Source organism: Balaenoptera borealis (assembly GCF_965194805.1).
Source record: "Balaenoptera borealis genome assembly, chromosome: 20".
Lineage (NCBI taxonomy): Eukaryota > Metazoa > Chordata > Mammalia > Artiodactyla > Balaenopteridae > Balaenoptera > Balaenoptera borealis.
In genome coordinates, this window is record NC_138879.1 from 7,967,635 (window position 1) to 7,988,104 (window position 20,470).

At 57.4% G+C, this 20,470-nt stretch overlaps 2 protein-coding genes and 1 long non-coding RNA gene across 8 annotated transcripts in view; 1 reads left to right on the forward strand and 2 right to left on the reverse strand.

The window, feature by feature from the left end:
- Window positions 1-1,823: 1,823 nt before the first annotated feature.
- On the reverse strand, window positions 1,824-6,626 carry FOXJ1 (forkhead box J1). 2 transcript variants are annotated; one of them, XM_082372776.1, is made up of 3 exons: window positions 6,536-6,626; window positions 5,301-5,962; window positions 1,824-3,606 (listed from the first exon to the last, which is right to left on the reverse strand). In XM_082372776.1, exons 2-3 carry the CDS (start codon window positions 5,796-5,798, stop codon window positions 2,839-2,841), a joined length of 1,266 nt encoding a protein of 421 aa, XP_082228902.1. In that variant the 5' UTR covers window positions 5,799-5,962; window positions 6,536-6,626; the 3' UTR covers window positions 1,824-2,838. The 2 variants fall into 2 exon arrangements, with proteins under 2 accessions (XP_082228902.1, XP_082228901.1); XM_082372775.1 differs by lacking the exon at window positions 6,536-6,626 and having other exon boundaries at window positions 5,301-6,514.
- A 1,225-nt stretch (window positions 6,627-7,851) lies between these two features.
- Window positions 7,852-20,470, reverse strand: part of RNF157 (ring finger protein 157) — an 80,619-nt gene continuing 68,000 nt past the window's right edge. For 2 of the 5 annotated variants that reach the window (XM_082372773.1, XM_082372771.1), the window contains 7 exons: window positions 20,359-20,470; window positions 19,710-19,882; window positions 19,346-19,423; window positions 18,483-18,531; window positions 16,261-16,371; window positions 14,124-14,159; window positions 7,852-10,689 (listed from right to left, as the gene is read on the reverse strand). In XM_082372773.1, coding sequence (XP_082228899.1) covers window positions 10,568-10,689; window positions 14,124-14,159; window positions 16,261-16,371; window positions 18,483-18,531; window positions 19,346-19,423; window positions 19,710-19,882; window positions 20,359-20,470 — 681 coding nt within the window. In that variant the 3' untranslated portion in view covers window positions 7,852-10,567. Of the gene's footprint in view, window positions 10,690-10,795; window positions 10,975-14,123; window positions 14,160-16,260; window positions 16,372-18,482; window positions 18,532-19,345; window positions 19,424-19,709; window positions 19,883-20,358 lie in introns of those variants that run through there. The other 3 variants (XR_014238580.1, XM_082372772.1, XM_082372774.1) reach the window with 3 other exon arrangements.
- LOC309618665 lies at window positions 16,378-18,484 on the forward strand. Its single transcript, XR_014238581.1, has 2 exons — window positions 16,378-17,504; window positions 18,074-18,484. It is a non-coding gene; the product is annotated as an uncharacterized lncRNA (long non-coding RNA).

A 20,470-nucleotide genomic window follows, 5' to 3' on the forward strand; every position in this document is an offset into this window, starting at 1 on the left:
CAGGTCAATGTTAATTTCCTGATTGTGATGGTGGATTATGGAGGCGTGTCCTTGTTCTAAGGAAATACACACTAAAGTATCTAGTGCTAATGGGGCATCCTGTCTGCAACTTACTGTTAATGGTGCAAAATATATATTGACTGGGATTACATTGAATCTATAAATAAATACGGAGTCACTGAACGTCTTTTTTAAAAAGCCACCCAGACAAGGGCCAGGGCAGGGATGAATAGGAGGGACAGGATCCACTCACGCTTCCCGCCCCCTCAACCGCCACCCCCCAAACGCTGCCTGCTGAAAGGGCGTGTGAAGCCCTGTGTTCCGGCCCCTTCGGAGCCCCCTCGTAGCTTTGGCTGCTCGTTGGCAGCATCCACGGACCCTTAAAAGTGCCAGTGTCTGGCTCCCGCCCCCAGAGACGCTAGTCTCAGGCATAGGGATTTTCAGGAGCTCCTGGTGATTCTTCCTGGCAGCCAGAAGCTTCTTCAGCCTTTCCTTACCTGGCAGGCAGTTCTGCCAGCCCCTGACCTTGCCCCTCTTCCCCCAGCATGGGCCCAGGCAGAGGGTGAGGAGAGGAGACAGTGACAGGCCCCACCTGTCAATCCAGGGTATACCCCTTTGGGCGGGGGCTGGAGGCTGATCCTGGGGGCCAGTGGAGAGGCTGGAGCCCCCATGTTCCCCCAGTGCTGGGGAGCGTGGGGGGTGGGGAAGGCCGGTGGGTGGTGGGGAGAGGGAGGCAGCCGTTGCTTAGGGGGTGAAGGGAGTCTCAGAGGGAGGCTGGGGCAGCCTCCTCAGCAAGCGGTGGGAAGGGGATGGGCTGGCTTCTGAGCTCGGTAAGGCCCCAACCCGGCTGGCCCTGCAGTGTGTGCACCCTTCTGAAATATTTGGAATAATTAGCAAGTGAAAGCAGCAAGTTGGCGGGGGAATGCCAGGTTGGCCTGGAGCCAGCCTCGAGTGCAAGGAAAGAAAGGGGCTTCAGGAGAAAGGGGCCCGTGGAGGCTGGGCAGGATTGTGTAGGACAGTGCCCGTTTGTGTGTGTGTGTGTGTGTGTGTGTGTGTGTGTGTGTGTGCGCGCGCGCACGCGCGTGAGTGCTGGGGGAAGGGGCTGTGCACCACAAGGGCGTGCTGGCGGGGCCAGGTGTGGGCTCGGGGGAGAGATGGGTTCCAGGCAAAGCTGGGGTGAGGGGGTTGAAAGGTGCCTGCTGAGTGTCACATATTTGCTGTGCCTCAGTTTCCCCGTCAGAACTCTGGTACGTTGGTTCCTCACAGGCTGGAGCTATAGGGTCTAGGCACCCCGTCTTCCGTCTTCCCTGATGGCCTCCCTCAGCCCCAACCTGCATTGGAGGGAAGGCGCTGGGCGGGGTGAATGAACCCCAGGGTGGCAAGTGGGGCCCCAGGGGCTGGGGCCCTCTGACCTCACACCCTGTCCCTTCAGGAAGGGACCAAGGGAGGGAGGAGCTGGAGACAGGCCCAGGCGAGGACCGCAGGCGAGCCTGGGCAGGCCCTCGAGGTGGGCGAGGTGGGGGACGTGAGCCGAGCCCTGGGCAAGCTCAGCCTTTGTGAGTCCCCAGGGCCAGGGAGGGGGCTGTGGGTACAGTCTCCCCATTGCACAGACAGCGGTGCCGAGGCCCTGGCTGCAGGGGACCCCCGAGGGCTGCCTCTCAGCCCCTTTCTCTCTGGGGACCCAGAGATCATGGGGGGTGCATCAGGGGGCACTCTGCAGGCCTTTGGTGCCCCCCATCTTCCTCCCAGCCATTCCCCCTTGGGCCTTGGCCTCCCCAAAACTGGCCCATGCTTTTCCCCAGAGAAAGTTGCAAGCAGGTCCATTTTGAGATTTTTTAAAACTTTATTTTTAAAAATTTTTTTATTGTAAATAACTTTCCATGAAAAAGGTTAAATTGCCCAATGGGGCAGGAGGGTGGATGTGGGATGCAGCCCAGGGGGCTTAGGGTGGAGCAAGACACTCGCCCGCAGGAGTGCAAGCAAGGGCACGGGGCCGTTCCCCCTTCCTGGTCCCAGTGGTTCTAGCAAGCACTGCGTCCCTCCCAGTTAAGCCTCAGCTATAGCTACACTCACTACGTTAGTCTGTCTGTCCCCTTTCCCTCTGCAGCTTGGCTGCCCCAGCCCGTAACCCCCAGAGCCCCAACTCCCCGCTGCTCTCAGCCTCAAGTTGGGCTCAAAGATTAGGGATACCCTCTGCCCCACCTCTAGGGATGAAGCCAGAAGACCCCAGAGGCCTTAGAAAATCTCCTGGCTCCACCCGGCACCCCGGCCTCGTTTCTGTCTCCTCTCTCTTCCCCCCTCCCCCTAGCTCCGCCCCACATACTGCCGGCCCCAGCCCCAGGGAAGCTCTGCCCGGAGAGGCCTTTAGGGTGTTAATTTGCAGTCACCTAATCAGCATTTGTTGTACCTGGGGAACTTTCTCTGGATAGAGACCTGGGGAGGAGAGCGGGAGAGAGAGAAGCTTCGAAGCCAAGATGCTCTGGGGCGGGCCCTGTACTGATGCTTCCAGCTTGGCCAGGGCCCCTCCAAGACGCAGCTCTCATAGTGCAGGGCCCTTAGTGTGTCCCTGGGGCAGGGAAGAAGTGGATCAATGAAACACTGTGGGTATGGGGGGCTGGGGAGCGGAGGCAGCAATTTTGGTCCTGGGCCCCAGTTCTCAGCCTGCTGGACTAGAATCTGAGGATGGCCTGGGCTGGGGGCCGTGTGGCCTCGTGGGGTGACCTGGCCCAGCCCCTGCCTGGGCGGTAGGGTGTCCACGGGCCTGCACTGGCTGGGGGGAGGGGGCCAGTCTGGGCCCAGACTTGGGCGCTGTCTGGAGGCGGGGCAGGGCGTGGCTTCTTACAGGAAGGCGCCCATGCTGGCCCAATCGTGCAGGTCAGAGGCCAGGGTGGCATCCCCGGCCTCAAAGAGGGGCTCGGGGGGCAGGCAGCTACTGCCGCTCTCGTCCCAGGGGTGCTGCAGGAAGGATGTGGCCAGGAAGGTCTCGTCGAAGTCCAGGCTGTCGGTAGCCTGCTCCACCGGCGGCCCCCAGGTAACAGGGCAGTCGATGTGGCGGCCGTGGACGGTGAGGTCCACGTCCCCGTGCGAGGCGGGGCTCAGCGGCGGGCTCAGCTCCAAGGCCTCCAGCGTGCCCAGCTCCCCGCCCAGCGTGCCGGCGTCGAAGATGGCCTCCCAGTCAAAGTTGCCCTTGAGGGGTTCCAGCTCGCCCTGCTCCTCCTGGGTCAGCAGCAGGGTGCTGGAGGGCCGCGGGACCTTGGCCACCCGCTTGGGCAGCGGCTGTTTACGCTTATGCCCCAGCCTGCCCTCGCCCGCACCCCAGCCCGCCTCCCCAGTGGCCTCCTCGAACTCCCGCAGCAGCTGCTGGGCCTCGGTGTTCACGGTCAGTGGCCCGGCCCACGGGGCGGAGCTGGGCTCCGGCGCGGCCTGGCGGGCAAAGGCTGGGTGGATGTGGACTGGGGGCAACCGCCGCTTCTTGAAGGCCCCACTCAGCAGCCGCTCGGCGTACTGGGGGTCGATGCGCCAGAAGCCCCCCTTGCCTGGCTCGTCCTTCTCCCGAGGCACCTTGATGAAGCACTTGTTCAGGGACAGGTTGTGGCGGATGGAGTTCTGGACACAGGGAGACAGTAGAGAAGGAAGACGGCTGGGTGAGTGGGTGGGGTCAGTGATGGGGGGGGGCGCCTAGAGCCACTGCCAGCCCCGCCACCACCTTCTCTCTGATGGGGGCAGGGGAGACAGAGGCGCTGCTCCGACCAGGAGGCTCTGGGACACCAGCCACGGGGCACCGGGAGCTGGGAGTGCTGTCGGGGGCTTTTGTTCCCTGTTGCCAGGATATCTGCCTGCTCAGTCATCCGAGCCCTGAGCCGCAGGGTGGCTCTCACTGCCACCCTGTCCTGCCCTCCCTCCCTTACCCCGCCGCTTGCGGCCTCTGGCCAAAGGCCTTGGCTCCCCCAGGGCCTGGACGGCCATCTCCCTCTGCCTGGGCCTGGCTGGCCTTCTCTGTTTGTGAAATGAGTGAGTGGGTGTGAGGGTGTGTGTGTGTGGGGGGAGGGATGGAGTGTGGGAGGATCTGATGACTTTCCTTGTTTGCAGAGCCGGCTGCTGGCCTGGGCCCTCACCCCCCATGTCCCCCTCCTCCCACCCCAGGCTCTGAGGCCTCAGTTGATTATTACCCAGCCAAGAGCATAGCGCTCATTCCTGGGGCCTCTCAGGCTTGGGGTAGGGTCGGGGGGGGCGGGTGTGGAGGGTCTCTGCTTTCTCACCAAGGTTACAAATGGTACCTGCCCCAGGGTCAGGGCCTAAGCAAACGTGGAATAGCTTGGAACTGTGATCCTGTGACCTGTGCCACAGGGAAGGATCTGTGCATCCTCAGGGTCTCTGCCCCCAAGTAGCCCCTGATCCTGATGGTCGAAGATGCTCAGGGCAGTGTGTGCCCGGCCTTGAATCACCATCCTGCCTTGTTCATGCCCGGGTGCACAGGCCAAACCACGCTGGGGCACAGGGGTCTGGGGCCTGGTCGGTGGGGCCGGCAGGTGAGTAGTGCCCCCTGGCAAGACTGGGATGTTTACACGGTGGCCTGGGCCCCTTGGCTGCTCTGTGCCAGGTTCTGGAGACTTGGAACATGAAGCCAGTGTGGGAGGCAAGAGCCCCTGTGGAAAGCACCTGGCTGAGGTAATTGTCCCCCCGGGGAGGTTGATGAGAAGAGGGGGAGGAGTGTAGGCAGGAAACTAGGGAGGGGTTGGGGTGGGGGCTGGCACAGCAGCTTTAGGAAGGCCCCGTAGCCCTTCCACTGGGACACAGCTGGCCTTCACACCCCACAGCACACCCCTCTCCCCTCCCAGACCCCCTCCAGCTGACTGAAACCAGGCAGGATGCAGAGCCTGGCAGGAACGATGCTTCTGTTCCTGCCTCCAGTCAGGTCCTGACAAACTGACCTGGAGTAGGGCAGTGTCTAGGAATTCTAGGACTCGGGACAAAAATGTGTCCCTCAGTCCATCAACCTACCCTGGGGGGCTGTGTCCACGCATAGTTCAGCCCTGGTCTTTGGGCTGAGCCTGCTGGATGAGTGACAAGTTTTTCCCACTTGCACCTCTGTGTCGGCGCCCCTAAAGCCCTCTGCACATCCTTCCCCCTCCCCCTCTGAGGTCAAAGGGGCGGCAGTCCAAGCACTGGGCTCCCTCAGGTCCTTCCTCGACGGCCTTCCTCTCTCGGGGCCCTGGCTGTACCGCGCCTACTCGGCCTGCGGATCTGGGATGTGAATCCAGTCCGCGCGGGCATGGGGAGGGAGGGAGGGCCTCCCCTACCTGCCAGGTGGGATCAGCGTGGCGGAAGTAGCAGAAGTTGTCCGTGATCCACTTGTAGATGGCCGACAGGGTGATCTTGGTGGCCTTGCTGGCCTGCATGGCCATGCAGATGAGCGTGGCATATGAGTAGGGCGGCTTCACTTGCGGGTTGGTGGCGTAGTCCACGTCGTCGGGAGGCGGGGCCTGCAGCCCCGGGGGGGCGCTCCGCGACGTGCACGAGGACGTGGGCTTGCCGGGCGTGTGCGGCTGTCCCAGGCAGGCGGGGTCGGCCGCCAGGGGAGACCCCGGCGCGGCCGAGCCTGGCACCTGGTGGTAGCCGTGGGGGTCGGTGCCCCCCGAAGGCAGGGCGGGGGCCTTGGCGTTGAGAATAGAGAATTCCTGCAGCCACTGCAGGCTGGTCAGGCTGTCATCCAGGGCGTCGGACTCCTCCAGGCCGCCTTCCGGTCCGGCCTCCTCCGCCGCCCCTGCTCCCGAGACGCGTAACCAGCTCTCCGCCATATCTGCGGGGACTCTCCGAGGGGGCGGTCAACATCCACGAGCCGAGCCGAGGGTGGCCGCCGAGCTCTCCGGGCCGCTGACTCCCGCGGCTTCAGTTACACAGCCTCCCGGAAGCGTGCTTCCATCCCGCGATCCGGGGGTAGCCTCCTCCGAACTGAATGTGCCTGCGGGGACCATAGCGGGAACTGAGCCCTCTTTCCCCACTCCCGAGGGGAGAGTGTGTGCGAAGGGGGAGGCTCTTACTAAAATCGTTCCCGCAGCTGGGGGGGATCTTTTACTGCCGAGGTCTGGGAAACAGAAGCTGTGCCCGGGGGTCCGACCCCCACCGGGTTCGCCTCGCTCTTTTCCTCTTTGATCTTTTAGAGGAGACTTAATTAGCCAAACGAGGGAATAGTGTAGGGGCATGCGAGGCCACCCCCTTCTCCCTCAAAGCGGGAAATTAACCCCCCTCTCTCCCTCCACAACAAATGGAAATGGGGCGAGAGAGTCCAGGAGGGTAGTACGACGGGGCGGGGGGCGGGGGAGGTCGTCTGATCTTTGAAAAGGGATATTAGGATGGGGATCAAGGGGAAGGAAGGAAACAAAACAGAGAGTTATAAGGGGGCGGGAAGTGAGTGTCCCCCAGACTCCTCTGATGTCAGTCCCCGGGCCCACCACTTCCGTCGGGGACGGATGGGAGAGTGGGCTGGTACCGACGCCCTCCCTTCCCACGGCCTGCAGCCCTCCCCGTCCCTTACCTGGCTCAGAGCGCAGCCCGGGCCAAAGGAAGGTTCTCGAAGAAGTTCCTCCCACTGCCCACCCCCACGGCGGCTCTCTGCCCCCAGCTCGAGGGCCCAGCCAGCAATCCTCGTCGCCCCCCACGCCCGACGGCGCCTCTCTGAACGCCAGCGGCCCGGGGACGGGCATTAAGTAGCCGCTCGGAAGGCTTCTCCTGCTGCCATGGCGACGCTCCGCCCATATAAACAGCTTCCGCTTCTGCCATTGGTCAGGGTGTCTCCAGGGAGACCGCGGGCTCTTACCACTCTCTCAGGCGGTAACTCTCTTCGAACTCCCTCCTGCCGCTCTCTCCCGCGCCACCCAGCCCCCTAACCGCCACCGCGTCCGGGCTCCGCGCATTCCCGCCCGAGGGCCCCGCGCAGGGCTCGGAGAGGCGCGCGGCTCGGCGCTCCCGCAGAGGCCCCGGGGCCGCCGGCGAGCAGTTCGCCGCGGGAACCGTACTCCCGCCCCACCCCCTTCCCATCTGGGCTGCTCAGAGTTGCAGACGGCTCCTGGGACGCAGCCCGTGGCGCGGGGGCCAAGGCTGGGTGCATGCTTGGGGGTTTCCTTTCCTCTCCGCTGGGCTGCGAGTGGCACTTCCTCACGTTTCTGCGGCCTGTCCCTGTCTCCCGACCGAGTGTCGTCTTGGTGCCCGCAAGCAGGTCTGACTCTCCGATGCCACCTGCCGCTCAGGTCCGCAGAAACCGCAGCACCGGTCGCAGACACCCCAAGGTGGCTAGGGTAATCCAGTGTTTCCCGGTAAGCGCTCCCTCCCCGCCCCGTCCTCAGCAAGATTCCCAGAAGCTGACATTCCAGACGCTTCTTCGGAGGTGCTCTCCCTCCTTTCCAGATAGCCGAGGAAGCAGAGCCGGTGGGTGAAACCCAGAAAAGCCGTGGACTTGCCAAATTCTCTTACTGGGGTCATTTGCCCCATTAATTTCACCAACCTTTAAGTGACGGACTAACGGTGGACTGTGGTCCTTCCTCCTCCCTTCCCCCAGCCGCCCTCCAGTCACCAGCTTTCCTGCTCTTCAATTATTGAGGAGCTGCACTTGGAAGTTCTCCGGTTGAAGCGGGGAGGGGGTGGGGTGGGTGGGGTGGGTGTGAGGGTTCCTTATCAGGCCTCTGCGCAGGAGCTGTGCCCAGGGGATGGTACACCAACTCCCACCCAGAAACATGTCTTTCCCTACCCCTTGCCCTCTCTCACTCCTCCACGTCCAGCTTGTCTTGAGTAAAAGTATTAAAGCGTGCTGGAGAACGTCGGACAGAAACTTTCACAAATAAGCCAACTGCGCAGTTAACAGCTCTCCTTCCCTTGTGAACAGTTTTATTCATTTTTAAGAATCATGCAGCAATCCATAAATATTGCATCCTTGACGTCCCCACTGTAGTGTGCCCATGAGTGTACTCCAGGGAGTGAGGTGTACACAGATGGCACAACAGTACACACATACTTACACACACTAGGTGTGCAGATCCTAAAGCAAAGTGAGCAGCCAGCATGCCAAGGTCAGGTGAACAGGACACAAACTCTCCCCAGGTGAGATGGCTTAACGTGTGTGGATCTGTGCCCAGGAGATGCCCCAGCGTGGGCATGACCTCTGGTGGGATGGGACTGGGGAGAAGGAAAAAGGGCTCTGTGAGAAGGCTGGGATCATCACACCACTCGGAAGTGAGCTCATAGGTGAGCTCCGACCTGAGTGTGGCAGGAAGGAGCCCCAGGCCTCCGGTTAGTCTGTGTCCTTGTGTGAGAAGCCAGGCCCCGTCACGTTCTCTCTGGGTCAGCTGCTAACAACATGACTGTCTCCAGATGATGGCTGGGGCAGCTGCCCTGTTCCCTGATCCCAGCCCTTTCGGATGGGCTATTTCTGCTTGCCAAAGAGCTAAATGAGGGCAAAGAGGCGAGGGGATGGGGGAGAGAGCAGGAACTGTCTGAGAAACAGGAGTGAAGGGCCATTTCTCACCCAGGTATGTCTTGGTTATGGAAGCAAGGCCTTGAGGAATCTCTCTGAGCCTCTTCCTGGGAGAAGACAGACCCTCCCGAAAGGGTGAAGACAGTGGCTTCCTCGTAGGGTTCCTGGCCACTGTGGCTACTGTTTACCTGCATCTCCTTCATGTCAGGTAACACCACGCTGTGAATACTACCTGCATCTGTACGCCACCACCCCAGGCTAAGGGGGCACCCCCTTCCCTAGTGCTTCTCAGGCTCAGACTTCAAGGAAATCAGGAAGTGGGGTTATTGCTTGAATGTTCAATATGAAAGGGGCTGTAAGAATGTTTCGGGGAAAGAAAGGACATTAAATGGGGCCTGAAACAGCAGAGTCCACTGCAGGATATCAGAGCGGGTGGACACGGGAACTCAAGGCAGAAGCTGAGATTCAGGCTTGGCTCATGTAGTGTCTGTCAGGACCACAGGCCTCCCCCCCACCCCGCCCACCCCCAGGGCAGGATGTGAAGCACAACCACCAGGCAGTGAGGGTCACCACCCACCTGGTGGCGCAAAGAAGCCACACAGGAGGTGCAAAAGATCCCCTGGCACTGGGCTCTCTTTGAGGCCTTGGGAAGGACCCTGAAAAGCTCTTCTAGGGCAGCAATTCCAACTACTAATTCAGGCCATCATGGTGGGCACAGCCTAGGGCTCTGTCACATCTCAGCCTCACAAACTGTTGGATCCCACTTTGCTTCTCAATCTCATGCTCCACTACACAACCACCTCTTCCGAAAGCCAGCAGACAATGCATCCATCAGAGAGCTACGAGGAATCCACTGATAACACTAGTGTTGAGAGACGAACAGCCAACCGCTTACGGTCTTGCTGTTTCAGGCTGTTATTTATATGCCCTACACTGGACTGAGGTGGGGTGGACATGTGATTTGAACAACAACATCTCTAAATCTCTAATGAGCCTATGGAAGGCAGTACCTCCCCCTCCCCCCATCAGGCTCAGCTGATCTGGAGGACAGGGGAGGAAAACTGTCTGGGTGGGGAGCCTCCCAGACCACCACTGACCCCAGCTCAGCCCTTCCCCCAACCTCCTTTGGGGTTCCTGGGCACCAAATGAGGACCACCGGTCCACCCCTCTCTCAGCCTATTTCTTCAACTATTTAAGAAAAGCGGGGTGGAGACGGGGGCAGCACGGATAAGAATGCCACCTGACAGGGTGGTAGTGATGAAACGTGATAATATACGACAGTTCCTAACAAGTGCCTGGTACATAGAGGGGGTCAAAAATGCTTTTGCAGTGTCACCTTAGGATGGAGCCCCAGGCCTTCCTGAGTGCACCTGATCATAAATAACTCCCCGGTAGGTAATCATTTAACTGAGGGATTCTCAGATTCAAGGCCTCCTTCCTAAGCAGACAGACACACGAGGCACAGCCTCTGCTACCAGAAGCAAGAACTGTTTTCCCAACCAGCCTTCTGATGGTTGCCACTGCTTCTTGTCCTTGAGAAAGGAGCTCCTAATGCGTTTTGAGGGAAACCCCACTTTCAGTGCAATACAGCTTTCCCTTCTCACAGGAGTCATCCCCCAACCCCACCCCAAATTGCAGGTTTCAGATTGGTTATGATGTCCCAGAGACTAGAAAATGCCAGATGGGTGTTTGTAATGAAGTCACCCAAACTCTTGAGTCTTCTTGGTCTACCTCCTAAGGAGAAAAAAAGATGCACAAGAAATTAACCAGTCCGTGGACCACAGCTCCACCTGAAGATCAAGATACCGTGGAAGCATTCCAGAGAGTCTCTGCAAAGGGTCTCATGAGCTGCAGTTCATTGAGTGGCTTTAGCCCACAAGGAGAAAAGAGGCTTCCGGTCCCTTCTGAGAGGGGAAGGATCACGGTTGAGGAAGAAGATGAGTCTGGGAGAAGGGGCAGGTGCCCTCAGCATCCAGCTTTCACGTGGGTCTAAAAAGTCTCCATGTGTCCTGCTGAGGATGCCCAGGAGGTCAGTGGTGCCGTGAGGCCAGGATAGGATGTGAGGACGGGGGGAGAGCCCTGGTACAGGGGCTAGGGCTCTCAGATGGCCAAAGGACCCCACACGCAGAGCCTGTTCTCGGGGTCCTCCAGGCTGCCAGAAGATAAGCGTCGGCGCTGCGTGTTCCGACGACTGACCACGTTGTCATCAGCCTGCCAGGCACCTGAGAAGAGGAAAGGAAGGTTACCGGACCTTTGGTTTGGTCCAGATGGTGTCTGTGGTAGGACAGCCCGGGAGTTTGGCACGAAAACTGGCAGGATGTGCATTACCTGGAACTCCCACGGGGTGCAAACCACAGCACGTGGAACTTGGGAGCAGCGGCGCCCACTGGGCTAGGGACAGTCATGGCCACTGTGGCCCACTGATGGAGGGACAGGCAGGATGGTCCTTGTTTTGTGAGCTTGCCCTAGGATCCACTTTTGTATCTTTTTTTGGTCTTGAAGTTTGCCTAAGTGTTACAGCGGACCAGGAAAAGAAACTGAGTCTAGCTGAGACTTTCACGAGAGCAGGAGGAGGTGAAGGGGAGGGAGGGAGAAGAGGGTGTTGCTTTGGGCTCAGACTTAGTGTTTGCTGTGGGGGCCAGGGAGTGACGCTGCCCAGCAGGGTGCCGGGACCAAAGGGCATGGGGAGAACGGAGTGACAGCTGCTCCTCTTTCTGCACCCGAGCAGCCCACCGAGATTTGCTATCAGCCGGTGCCACCAACCCCAGGAGACATTAGCTCCAGAGTTTTGCGGTTCCCCGGGTACCATCCACGAAACTCATCATCTCCCCCCCATGTACTGCAGTTCCTGCACGAGACGCGCCCGCTGCCCATGCTGGAAACCCACTCTTGGTGCTTCTCTCTCCTTTGTGCTCTGTATCCAATCCATCATGACCTCCTGCTTGTTCAAGCTCTAGTAATGTCTAAACCTGTAGTCAGCAAACCGGGGTACAGCCCCAGCTTGTAACGTACTGACTGTGTGACCCTGGGCAGGTCACTGTACTTGGAGCCCCGGTTTTCCCATCCATCAGACGGGAGACGAGTACTTACCCCCCAGGGGTGCCGTGAGACTAAGCGAGGTGACATGGGAGAGCGCTGAGCAGGGCGCCTGACTCATAGAATGTGGGCGACAACCAGCCGCCCCCCAGGCCTTGTTCAGGCCACACTCATCTCCCCGCAGTCGTCCTCCCAGCCCACAGACTGGCTCCATCTGATTCATTCCCTCCAGTGCAGCGAGATGCCCCTTCCGAGGGGAGAGGATGAAGCCCTAACCCCCTGAGGCTGGGGACAGCCTTCCATCCTCTGGCCGAGGGCTGCTGAGCTGCCTCTCCCGGCACCTGCCCCCAGAAGGCCCCCCCCACCGCCAAGCCAGATGGGGTCCAGTGTGCTCCGAAGTGCTCCCCCACGGCCTGTACCACCACCCCATTTCTCAGGCTGTGTGGAAATTGCTGAATCCTCCATCACACTGTGATCTCCTCCCGGGCAGAGCCGAGAGCCATGCCCGGCCCATCAGAGGGCTCAGTTCGTGGATGGAGCTGGCCGACCCTGGAGGGTGGGCGTGAGGCTCACTGCGTTCATGTTTGAGGGAGGCCACTCACGAATGTCTGGGGTCAGCTTCAGGTTAGGCCAGCCCAAGACACGAAACCCTTTAACGGCAGAAACACTAGGTATTAAGCGGGTATAAACTGTGTATTTCCCATAAATGTCCTGGTGCGATAATCTGCCCTAAGGCTCTAATAATAGTCTGTGGAGGTGGACCCCAGGGGAAGGGGAGTGAGCGGGACAGGAAATTTTTAGGTATCTCTCACAGCCAGACAGAATGTGGGGATCTCTATCCCCTGGGGGTACCGGATTCCGGCACATGGGTCTACAGTGCTTTTCCCCTCTAAGGGTGACAGGATGAAGAGCAGGCAAGACTGCCCTTTTAAGTTAGGAAGCCCCAGATAAAGTAAGTTGTTCGTTCATTTTATATAATTTGGTAGATCTCATACCTATTCCTCAGTGTTTATGGGGAAGGACTCCGGAACTGTGGCTGTTTGGTAGGAAAGACCAAAAGCAAATGGTAAACAGGAGAGAAGACACACACACACACACGCACACACGCGCACACACACGCACACACACACACACGCGCACACGCACACACACACACGCACACACACACGCACACACACACACACACACACAAAGTCAAAACACCGCCGCAGCCTTGCCGCCACCACCACCGGCTGCCAGGCTGCCTGGCTTGGAATTCATGAGTCCTTCCTACGAACACCACCGGTCCAGATTCTGAGCCAGGGCTGAAAACTGGCTCCTTCTGAAACAGCCTCAAGACTCAGACCTGAAGTCTCTGTTCTCCCCGGCTTCTTGGTACAGTCGGTGGTGCTCTTTCCTCTAAAGAGGCTTCTGCCAGACCCTCGGCAAAACCCTGCCGCTGCTCCGCGCATCCTGGATGCAGAAGGTAAGCGTGGAAGGCGCAGGAGGACTTCCTGAACGAGTGCTACCATTCTGTCCAGCCCTCAGCCAGAAAAGGGAGCCTGGAGATTCAAAATCCTTCACGGGAGGTAGAGGAAGGTGGTTCCCACTTAATTCCATCCTCAGGCTCAGAAATGGGAGAGTGAAGAGACCTCTAGAGGCAGATTTGGGGAGCACATCTAGGGGGATTCCGCACACCTCTTTCCTGCCTCTACCCGGCCACTAATTAAATTTAAGGTCTGTAACAGCTCCACCATCTTGTAGAGTTTCTCTCCAGGAAAAGAGAAAGTTAATTCAGAGTTTTCCTTAGTATCCGCGAAGCGTAACCCTTCCTAGTGGCGTCTTAGTCTTGCGTTATTTCAGGTCTCCATAAGTACTTTTGTTTGTTTTGTTTTTGGCTGCGCAGTGGCTTGGAGGATCTTAGTTCTCCGACCAGGGATTGAACCAGGCCACTGCAGTGAAAGCGCTGAGTCCTAACCACTGGACCGCCAGGGAAGTCCCTCCATAAGTACTTTTAGATTTCATCGGTATGCCCACTCCTGTCCAATGCCGTCATTTAAAAACATTTGTATTTCCACCAACAAACCCAAATTATCTTTGCTTTTTCCCATCACACTCCCCAGAGCCTTTTCACAGAATTGTCACTGGTCCCCTGACCACTATCCTGCCGCCTGTGTGATACTCCATCAGATTCCTTGGAGCCCCGTCTACCTAGCACGGCCTCACGATTCTAATCGGCTCACCACCTACAATGGTCAACTCAGATTTCCTCCCTTTGAGAGCCTTGCAGAACAATCTCAGAACATACCATCGCCCCCCTTGGTCCTGGGGCCGAAGAAGACCCAGAGGCTTCTTAGGGGAAGAGGGGCTGGACTGACACAGGTGCTCTGTCAGCGTCACTCCCACAAGGGTGCTGAGAGCAGCGAGGATGGGGACCTGAGCCATCCCTGCCACCAGCTGGGGCTCCTGGCAGAGCACGTGTGGGCCTGGGGAGGGTGGACCATGGGATGCTCCCTGGGTTCCCTCCTTGTGGGCGCTCCGTGAGGGGAGTGTGGAGAGGGGGACCAAGTGCCTGAGAAGCTGTCCTGACGGCCAAGCCAGCCTGAGGCACCTCAGTCACAGGATGGAACTTCGAACTTACAGCTGAGCGTGGTGAGGCCTGTTGATTCCACGGGACCTACCAAAGTGGATACTCCTGTCATTAACCCGACAGATGCTTCCAGAGAGTTCCCCAGCACTTTGCTACCAGTGTGACGCTAACGGCAGAACCCGAGAAACATTTTACCAAGAGAGCAGATGCACTTTCCCTCTCCCGTAAGAGCCCTTGAGACCTCGGGGTGAGGCTATGATGGGACCCTCAAGTCCCTCTCCCAGCAGCCGCCACTGTCATTCGGTTTCATGTCTGGCCTTAACGGTGAAGCCAGTTTAATCTGAGAATGGCTCGCTCCCGAGATCACCGTAAGGAAGCCCAGGCATTGTTTTCCTTCCAGGTCTCACTCCCCTGCCGCAATCCCAGAGTGGAATAAACATCCACCAGCAGGTTGGTCGGAGGGAGTTAAGGAGAGGAGGAAGCAGAAGGCCTGGGGTCAGTTTCCACCAGCATGGGTGGCTGAAACAATTCCCAGTAGCTCCCTCTGCCAAAAAACGGGGGTTGGTGGGGAGCCGCTGGGGGGAGGCAGGAGCCTAGATTCCTCTCTTGAAGCCCAGTGAGCGGCCGGCTGGCACAGCTGCCCACAGACACAGGGCTGAGTGGGGGCAGAGATGTCATCTTCCCCAGCTAGTGACCAAAACAAATCCTGCCTGTAACCTTTCCCACAGAAGCATTCCCGCTTTTGTGGAACAGGGATTAATCTATTCTCACAAATATTTTTTTTTCCTGGAAAATTTCAGCATATTGAATACAGGCTCTTGCCAGTTAGGAATGGAAGCCTCAGCGAGAGCCCCTCGGATGTGCGCACGCCCAGCAAGCTTGGGGTTGGGTGTGGGTGAACATGAACTTTCACACGAAGTCTGGATAACATAAATGAGTTTCAAAATAAACAAACTGGACAGACAGACGTACATTTGGCAAAAAGACATGAGAAACAAATGGACAGACAGAAGCCAGGTAAAGAGTGGGAAGGCAGGAAGTGAAGCGTACCCTGGACCCCAGCCGCTCTGGCCCAGGCCTGGCTGGGTCAACGCTAAGTGGGAAGGGACCGGAGAGCCCTTGGGAAGGCCGGGGGAGGCGTCTCCGGGGATTACGGCTTCCTCCACCACAAGCCTGCATGGGGCCAGAGGGGTGAGGACCCAGGTCTTTTGCAAGCTGATGGAGAGTGGCAACCACAGGAGTTTGTGTCCCTCCAGCGCCTGCAGCCACGTCGCCAAGAGAGTAAAGCACTGGACCCATGATGAGACGTGGCTGTCCTGAAGCTTAAACATGTCCAGGGCACGTTTAAGAGATTACAAACCACGCAACATGAAGGCAGTCTCTGCCGTGAACCCAGGAGGGGCAATTTCGACCTGGTCCACCGGGCAAGACGTGGCTTTAGAGCCATGGTTGGTGGAGCCCTTGGTGAGCACGGAGCAGAGGGGCATCAGTGCCCAGAGTGTGACCGACAGGTGGGCTCCTCCTGAGAACTCATCCCAGATGCAGTTTAGTGTCATGAGAAGGAATAAGGGGCACGTTGACGGCCCTGATCAAATTTATAGAGTTAGGGCTCCAGGGAGAAGAGTCACCCTTGACCCCTGATCGTTCCTTTGGGATACAAATCTAGGGAGCGCAAGGCAACTGGTGGAAACCCAGGGCTCAGTGGGTCACAGAGCTAGTCTATAAAACGCTGGCTTTGAAATTCCTCTCTGATCCTAACTAAGCACTCTCCTCTGAGGAGCTACAGGTTCCCTTTTCAAGGGCTCAGGCTCTCTTTCCAAGACCTTCTCACAGAGGCCGTGTCTGCCTTAAACTGCCTGTTGATGGAAACAAGACCAGGCCCCCTGCCATGGGATCTGCAAGATCATGATGGAGGGGGCACGGTCAGGCCAAATCGGAAGGATCTGGAGGGATTTTTGCGCCTTTCTTCATGCCCAAATAGTCTCGCTTAGAGCAGAGTCGCTCTTTGCCCAAGGACTCTCCCGAGGCTGCCTCACTTCCTTTCAGCAACTGGCTCCCAGCATCTTAGCAAAGCCCATGCCTTCTTGCAGGAACTGCAGGGCAGGAGATGGGTGTCCCAGGGTGAGAGCAGGGGTGCGAGCAGGGGAGCGTCTCCCACCAAGTTCATGTTCGGCAGACTGCCACTCACCGGGTAAGCAGACCTCAGAGCACAGCTTATTGTCCAGTGCTTTCACGCTGGCGATGTCAAAGTCATTGTTATTGTCACACGCCATACCTAGAAATGCGAATGTCCTCTGGCCTGTAACGGAGTTAAGGCAGTTAGAGAGGGCCTGGCTGTGTTTTTCTCTGCTTCGCTGTCCTTAAAATAAAAATCTTAAGGATGGAGACAAAAAAAAAATCAAATCATGTGTTAAAAAAAAGACAATAATTAAGTGGGTAAAGAGTGGACAATAAAGGAAACTGTGTGGGTATGTTTGTGTTCTCGCTCTGTTCTGCTCTGTTTCCTTAACTGGCCCCTTTCCAGCCTTCGTTCCTGAGAAATCAGACCTGGGGAGGGCTGTGGGATTCGGACACGCAGACCCGGGCCCAGAGCAGAGCTAAGCCAGGCTGGAAGAGCTAGGAGAGCCACAGGGGAAGCGACCCCGGCTCCGGCCTGTGTCTGTCGGTGCACGTGGGGTGTGTTTATGACCACAAGGCTCTGCGAAATGACTAATACATAAAACGGTAATTAAAGCTCTTTGGTTGCATAATTTTGCACCTCAAATCAAAGAATCACTTCGTTCGCAAAATTATGATTTATTTTCTTATGAGACTTAATTTGCTATTCTGAGTATGTTTTAAGGGGCTGACCAGAAACCTACAGTCGTGTAAGATGGGAAGGGGACAGTTTTAGATGTTATTTTTTCAAGCCCCCCACCCCGCTTTTTTTTCTTGGTGAAAGGGAGAGGAAGAAACATACATCTACTGCTTACCGCATGTCAGGCGGAAACCACGTAAGGAATGTCAGGCGGAAACCACATACTGCCCTGTGCCTTTTAGAAGCAAATATTCTACGGGGGGCGGGGGGGGGGGGGCGGCGACAATCACGATGGAGAAGTCGGAGCCTGGAGCCCTGAAGACATCAACCGAGGGGAGGTAGCGCCCAACCCCAGCTTGGCTGGCGCGCGAGTGCGGCAGAGGCACAGCCTGGGCAACCACCACTCCTCCGGCACTACTTGGCCAGGCGCGAGTGGTCAAGTGCGCATGCGCACCCCCTGCACACCACACCGCCCCGCAAGCAGCTGCCAGCGCCAAAGCAGAAGCGACCAGCATGACATCTGCATCCAGGCTGGGATCCAGGTCTGCTCTGGAGGTTGCCCTTCTGCGGAGGCACCTCAGAGGAGCAGAGGGAAGAGACACCGGTTCCTGGGACGCCTGGTCCTGCACTCCCAGGTGGGATTCCCAGCCCGCCCCCCCTGCTTCCTTGCTCTATATGTAGGTCGTTCCTTCGCTTCTCGGCTTACTAGAAACAAAATTCTTCCGACCGAAGATATAATTGACCTTATTTACGAAACAGAAATAGAGTCACAGATGTAGAAAACAAACTTATGGTTATGGTGGGGGGGGAAGGGAGCGGAGGGATAAATTGGGAGATTGGGATTGACATATACACACTACTATATATAAAATAGATAACTAATAAGGACCTACTGTAGAGCACAGGGGACTCTACTCAATACCCTGTCATGGCCTATATGGGAAAAGAATCTAAAAAAGAGTGGATATATGTATAATTGATTCACTTTGCTGTACAGCAGAAACTAACACAACATTGTAAACCAACGATTCCAATTTAAAAAAATATATACTTGAGGCCTGAATGATGGTAAAGAGAATCATTCCAATAGCCTACAGACACTGGTCTACGCTGAGCTGCTAACATCTCTTCCCCTCACCTTCGCTGTGCCGCCGGGGCTGTGATCCCTCTGCTACCGTAACATCAGCCGTTTTCTTCACTAAAGCAGGGAAACCTACTGCCTAACAGTCGTTCCCCCAAGGGGAGCAAGCTGTTCTCCTGCTGCTGCTGAGCTCTGGGGCTGCTGGAGCAGTTCCGTGAGACGCAGCTGAGAAGCTGAAGCAGGAAGGAAGGAGATGGGAATTGCCCAAGAAGCTTCAGGATCTACTCAGCGTAAATGGAGAACTACATGTATCTTCTGCAGCCTTGGCTCAGAGGCCCAGAAAGAGCCGGGAAGGCTGCTGAGGTCCTCAGATACCCTGCTTGCTTTGATATTCCATCAAGAAGACAACCTTTCCCCAAAGCCACACCCTTGAGCAGTGCCACCAAGTCACACCAGTGCCCCTTTCTGTACCCTTTAGAGAATACCCGGGAAAGAAATATAATAAGAGGGAGCAAAAGACCAGGTCTTTTACCATCTTCTTGTGTGGGTGATCCGTCCTCTTCTTCTAGAACATCATTTCCCTAGGGCAGAAGGAAGGCACTATGAGTCCATAAAGCAGTGAAATGAGTCTATTGATTGGCAGAAGACAGAACTAACCACCCTCATGGTATCTATACATTTCCTGTCCATGTGAGATGGCTGGGAGGCCCAGCGGAGGCAGATTTTGCTGGGCGAGGCAGGATCGGCCTGTAGGGACCGGGTCTGAGGCACGTTACAGCGGGACCCTAGGACTGTCAGGAATAGCCTCGGTAATAGTTTAGCTCACACTGTTTCTCTCAGGTGGAAATAAAAGTTGTCAAATGAAAAAGCAAACCGTGAGATCATAAAACTTTCAGAAATCCTTTAGGATCCCCAACCCTATCCAGGTACTCCTTTGAGAACATCTGGCTCAAGAGAAAGTTGTAGAGTCCCCACTGTGAGCTGGGCATTCCATATACTTGGGCCACACCTCCGTCACAGCACTTCTCACGCTGAGTTATAACTCTGATTCCTCCATCAGACAGAGCTCCGGGATGGGTGGATTGGGGGGGTGGGCAGGCAAAAGCCATGTCACTCGGTCTTTGTGTCCCCCAGTGCCAGGAAGATGTGAGATGCCTGTCCCAGGTAAATACTAAGTGAATTGGAGGACAAACACCCTCCCAAGGGTCTGGCCTGGAAGACTTCCCTCTAGAACTCACACAGTCCCTCCGCTCTGCACCCTGCCTCTAACAGATCCAAGTGCACCACCTTGGAAGGCTTCCTCCAGAACAGCCCCCGTCCTATTTGCATCCTCTGCCAGCGTCGGCAGTCCCTCTGACCGGGGGGCGGGGGCACCACCGTCCACCCTGCTCTTACCTCTGCATCCTGCTCTTCGGCGGCGGCGGCGGCGGCGAGGCCCGCAAAGTTGCAGTCTGGAGATGCCGCCGGTGTCACCTGCAAAGGAGCAACAAAAGTCAAGGTGCAGATGCCACCGGCTCTCCTACCCAGCTCGCCTGGCAGCAAACCCAAACCAAGTCCTCAGGACAGAAGTGGTGCCACACGGAAGATCACATCTGAGGGAGTCTTTGATTCAACGACACGGTACCCTGTTTTCCGGGGCTCCCCTCCCGAGCACTGGGGGGCTTTGCCCATCTCCCTGGCAGGCCCCGGACTGAGCTCCTTGGGACTCGAGCACAGAGCGGAGCAGAGCGGCGAGGGCGATCCCATGCTCCTCTCTTACCTCTTCTTCTTCCGAGGGGGTCCTGCTGGCGGCCCGGGGGCAGGGGAGAGCCTCCCCCTCCTCTTCCGTGCCAGGGGCGATGTAGGAGCCGGACATGGAGGAGACGGTGTCGGTGCTGATCTGGGAGGACACCATGGACATGACCGACTGGGCCAGACTGCTGCTGGCAGGGTCTTTGGAGACAGGAGTTGGAGGAAGGACACGGAGGTCAGGCCCGGCTGCTCTGAGCGGACCGGGAGCAGAGCTCTCTCCCTGCGCCCGGGCAGCGAGGACACCAGCGGCCCGGCCTGGCCCTCACCAAATAGGGTTTAGATGGAAGGTTTTCCAAGGTTTGGCTCCTTTACATTTTAGAGCTCCAAACTCAGCCTCAGGGATGAGGGATTTGCTTTTCCCTGTCATAATGTTAAAGAAAACCTTACGACGGCAGGACTGGGAGTGAGACAGCTGCTTCTCCCCCCAGCTCGGCCGCTAGGCCGCCCTCTCATTGCAAGAGAGCGAGTCTCACTTCCTCTCAAGCCAGGGCCTATTTTGTCTGCCGCTTAGGTATTCATTTGCTGCTCCCCAGTCCATCTGGGAGGAAATATTAGAAGCACTATGGACTCGGCTGACGGGGAAGGACCTGCAGTTGCTCCCGCCCCCCATCATGTACCTTCTGGGGAGGAAATTGTGGAGGAGAGAGGCGTCCCCGTGCAGGACGACTGGTCAATAGCTCCTGACGATGACAAGGTCAGGGTCTCACTTTCTGGGGTGATGCCACATTC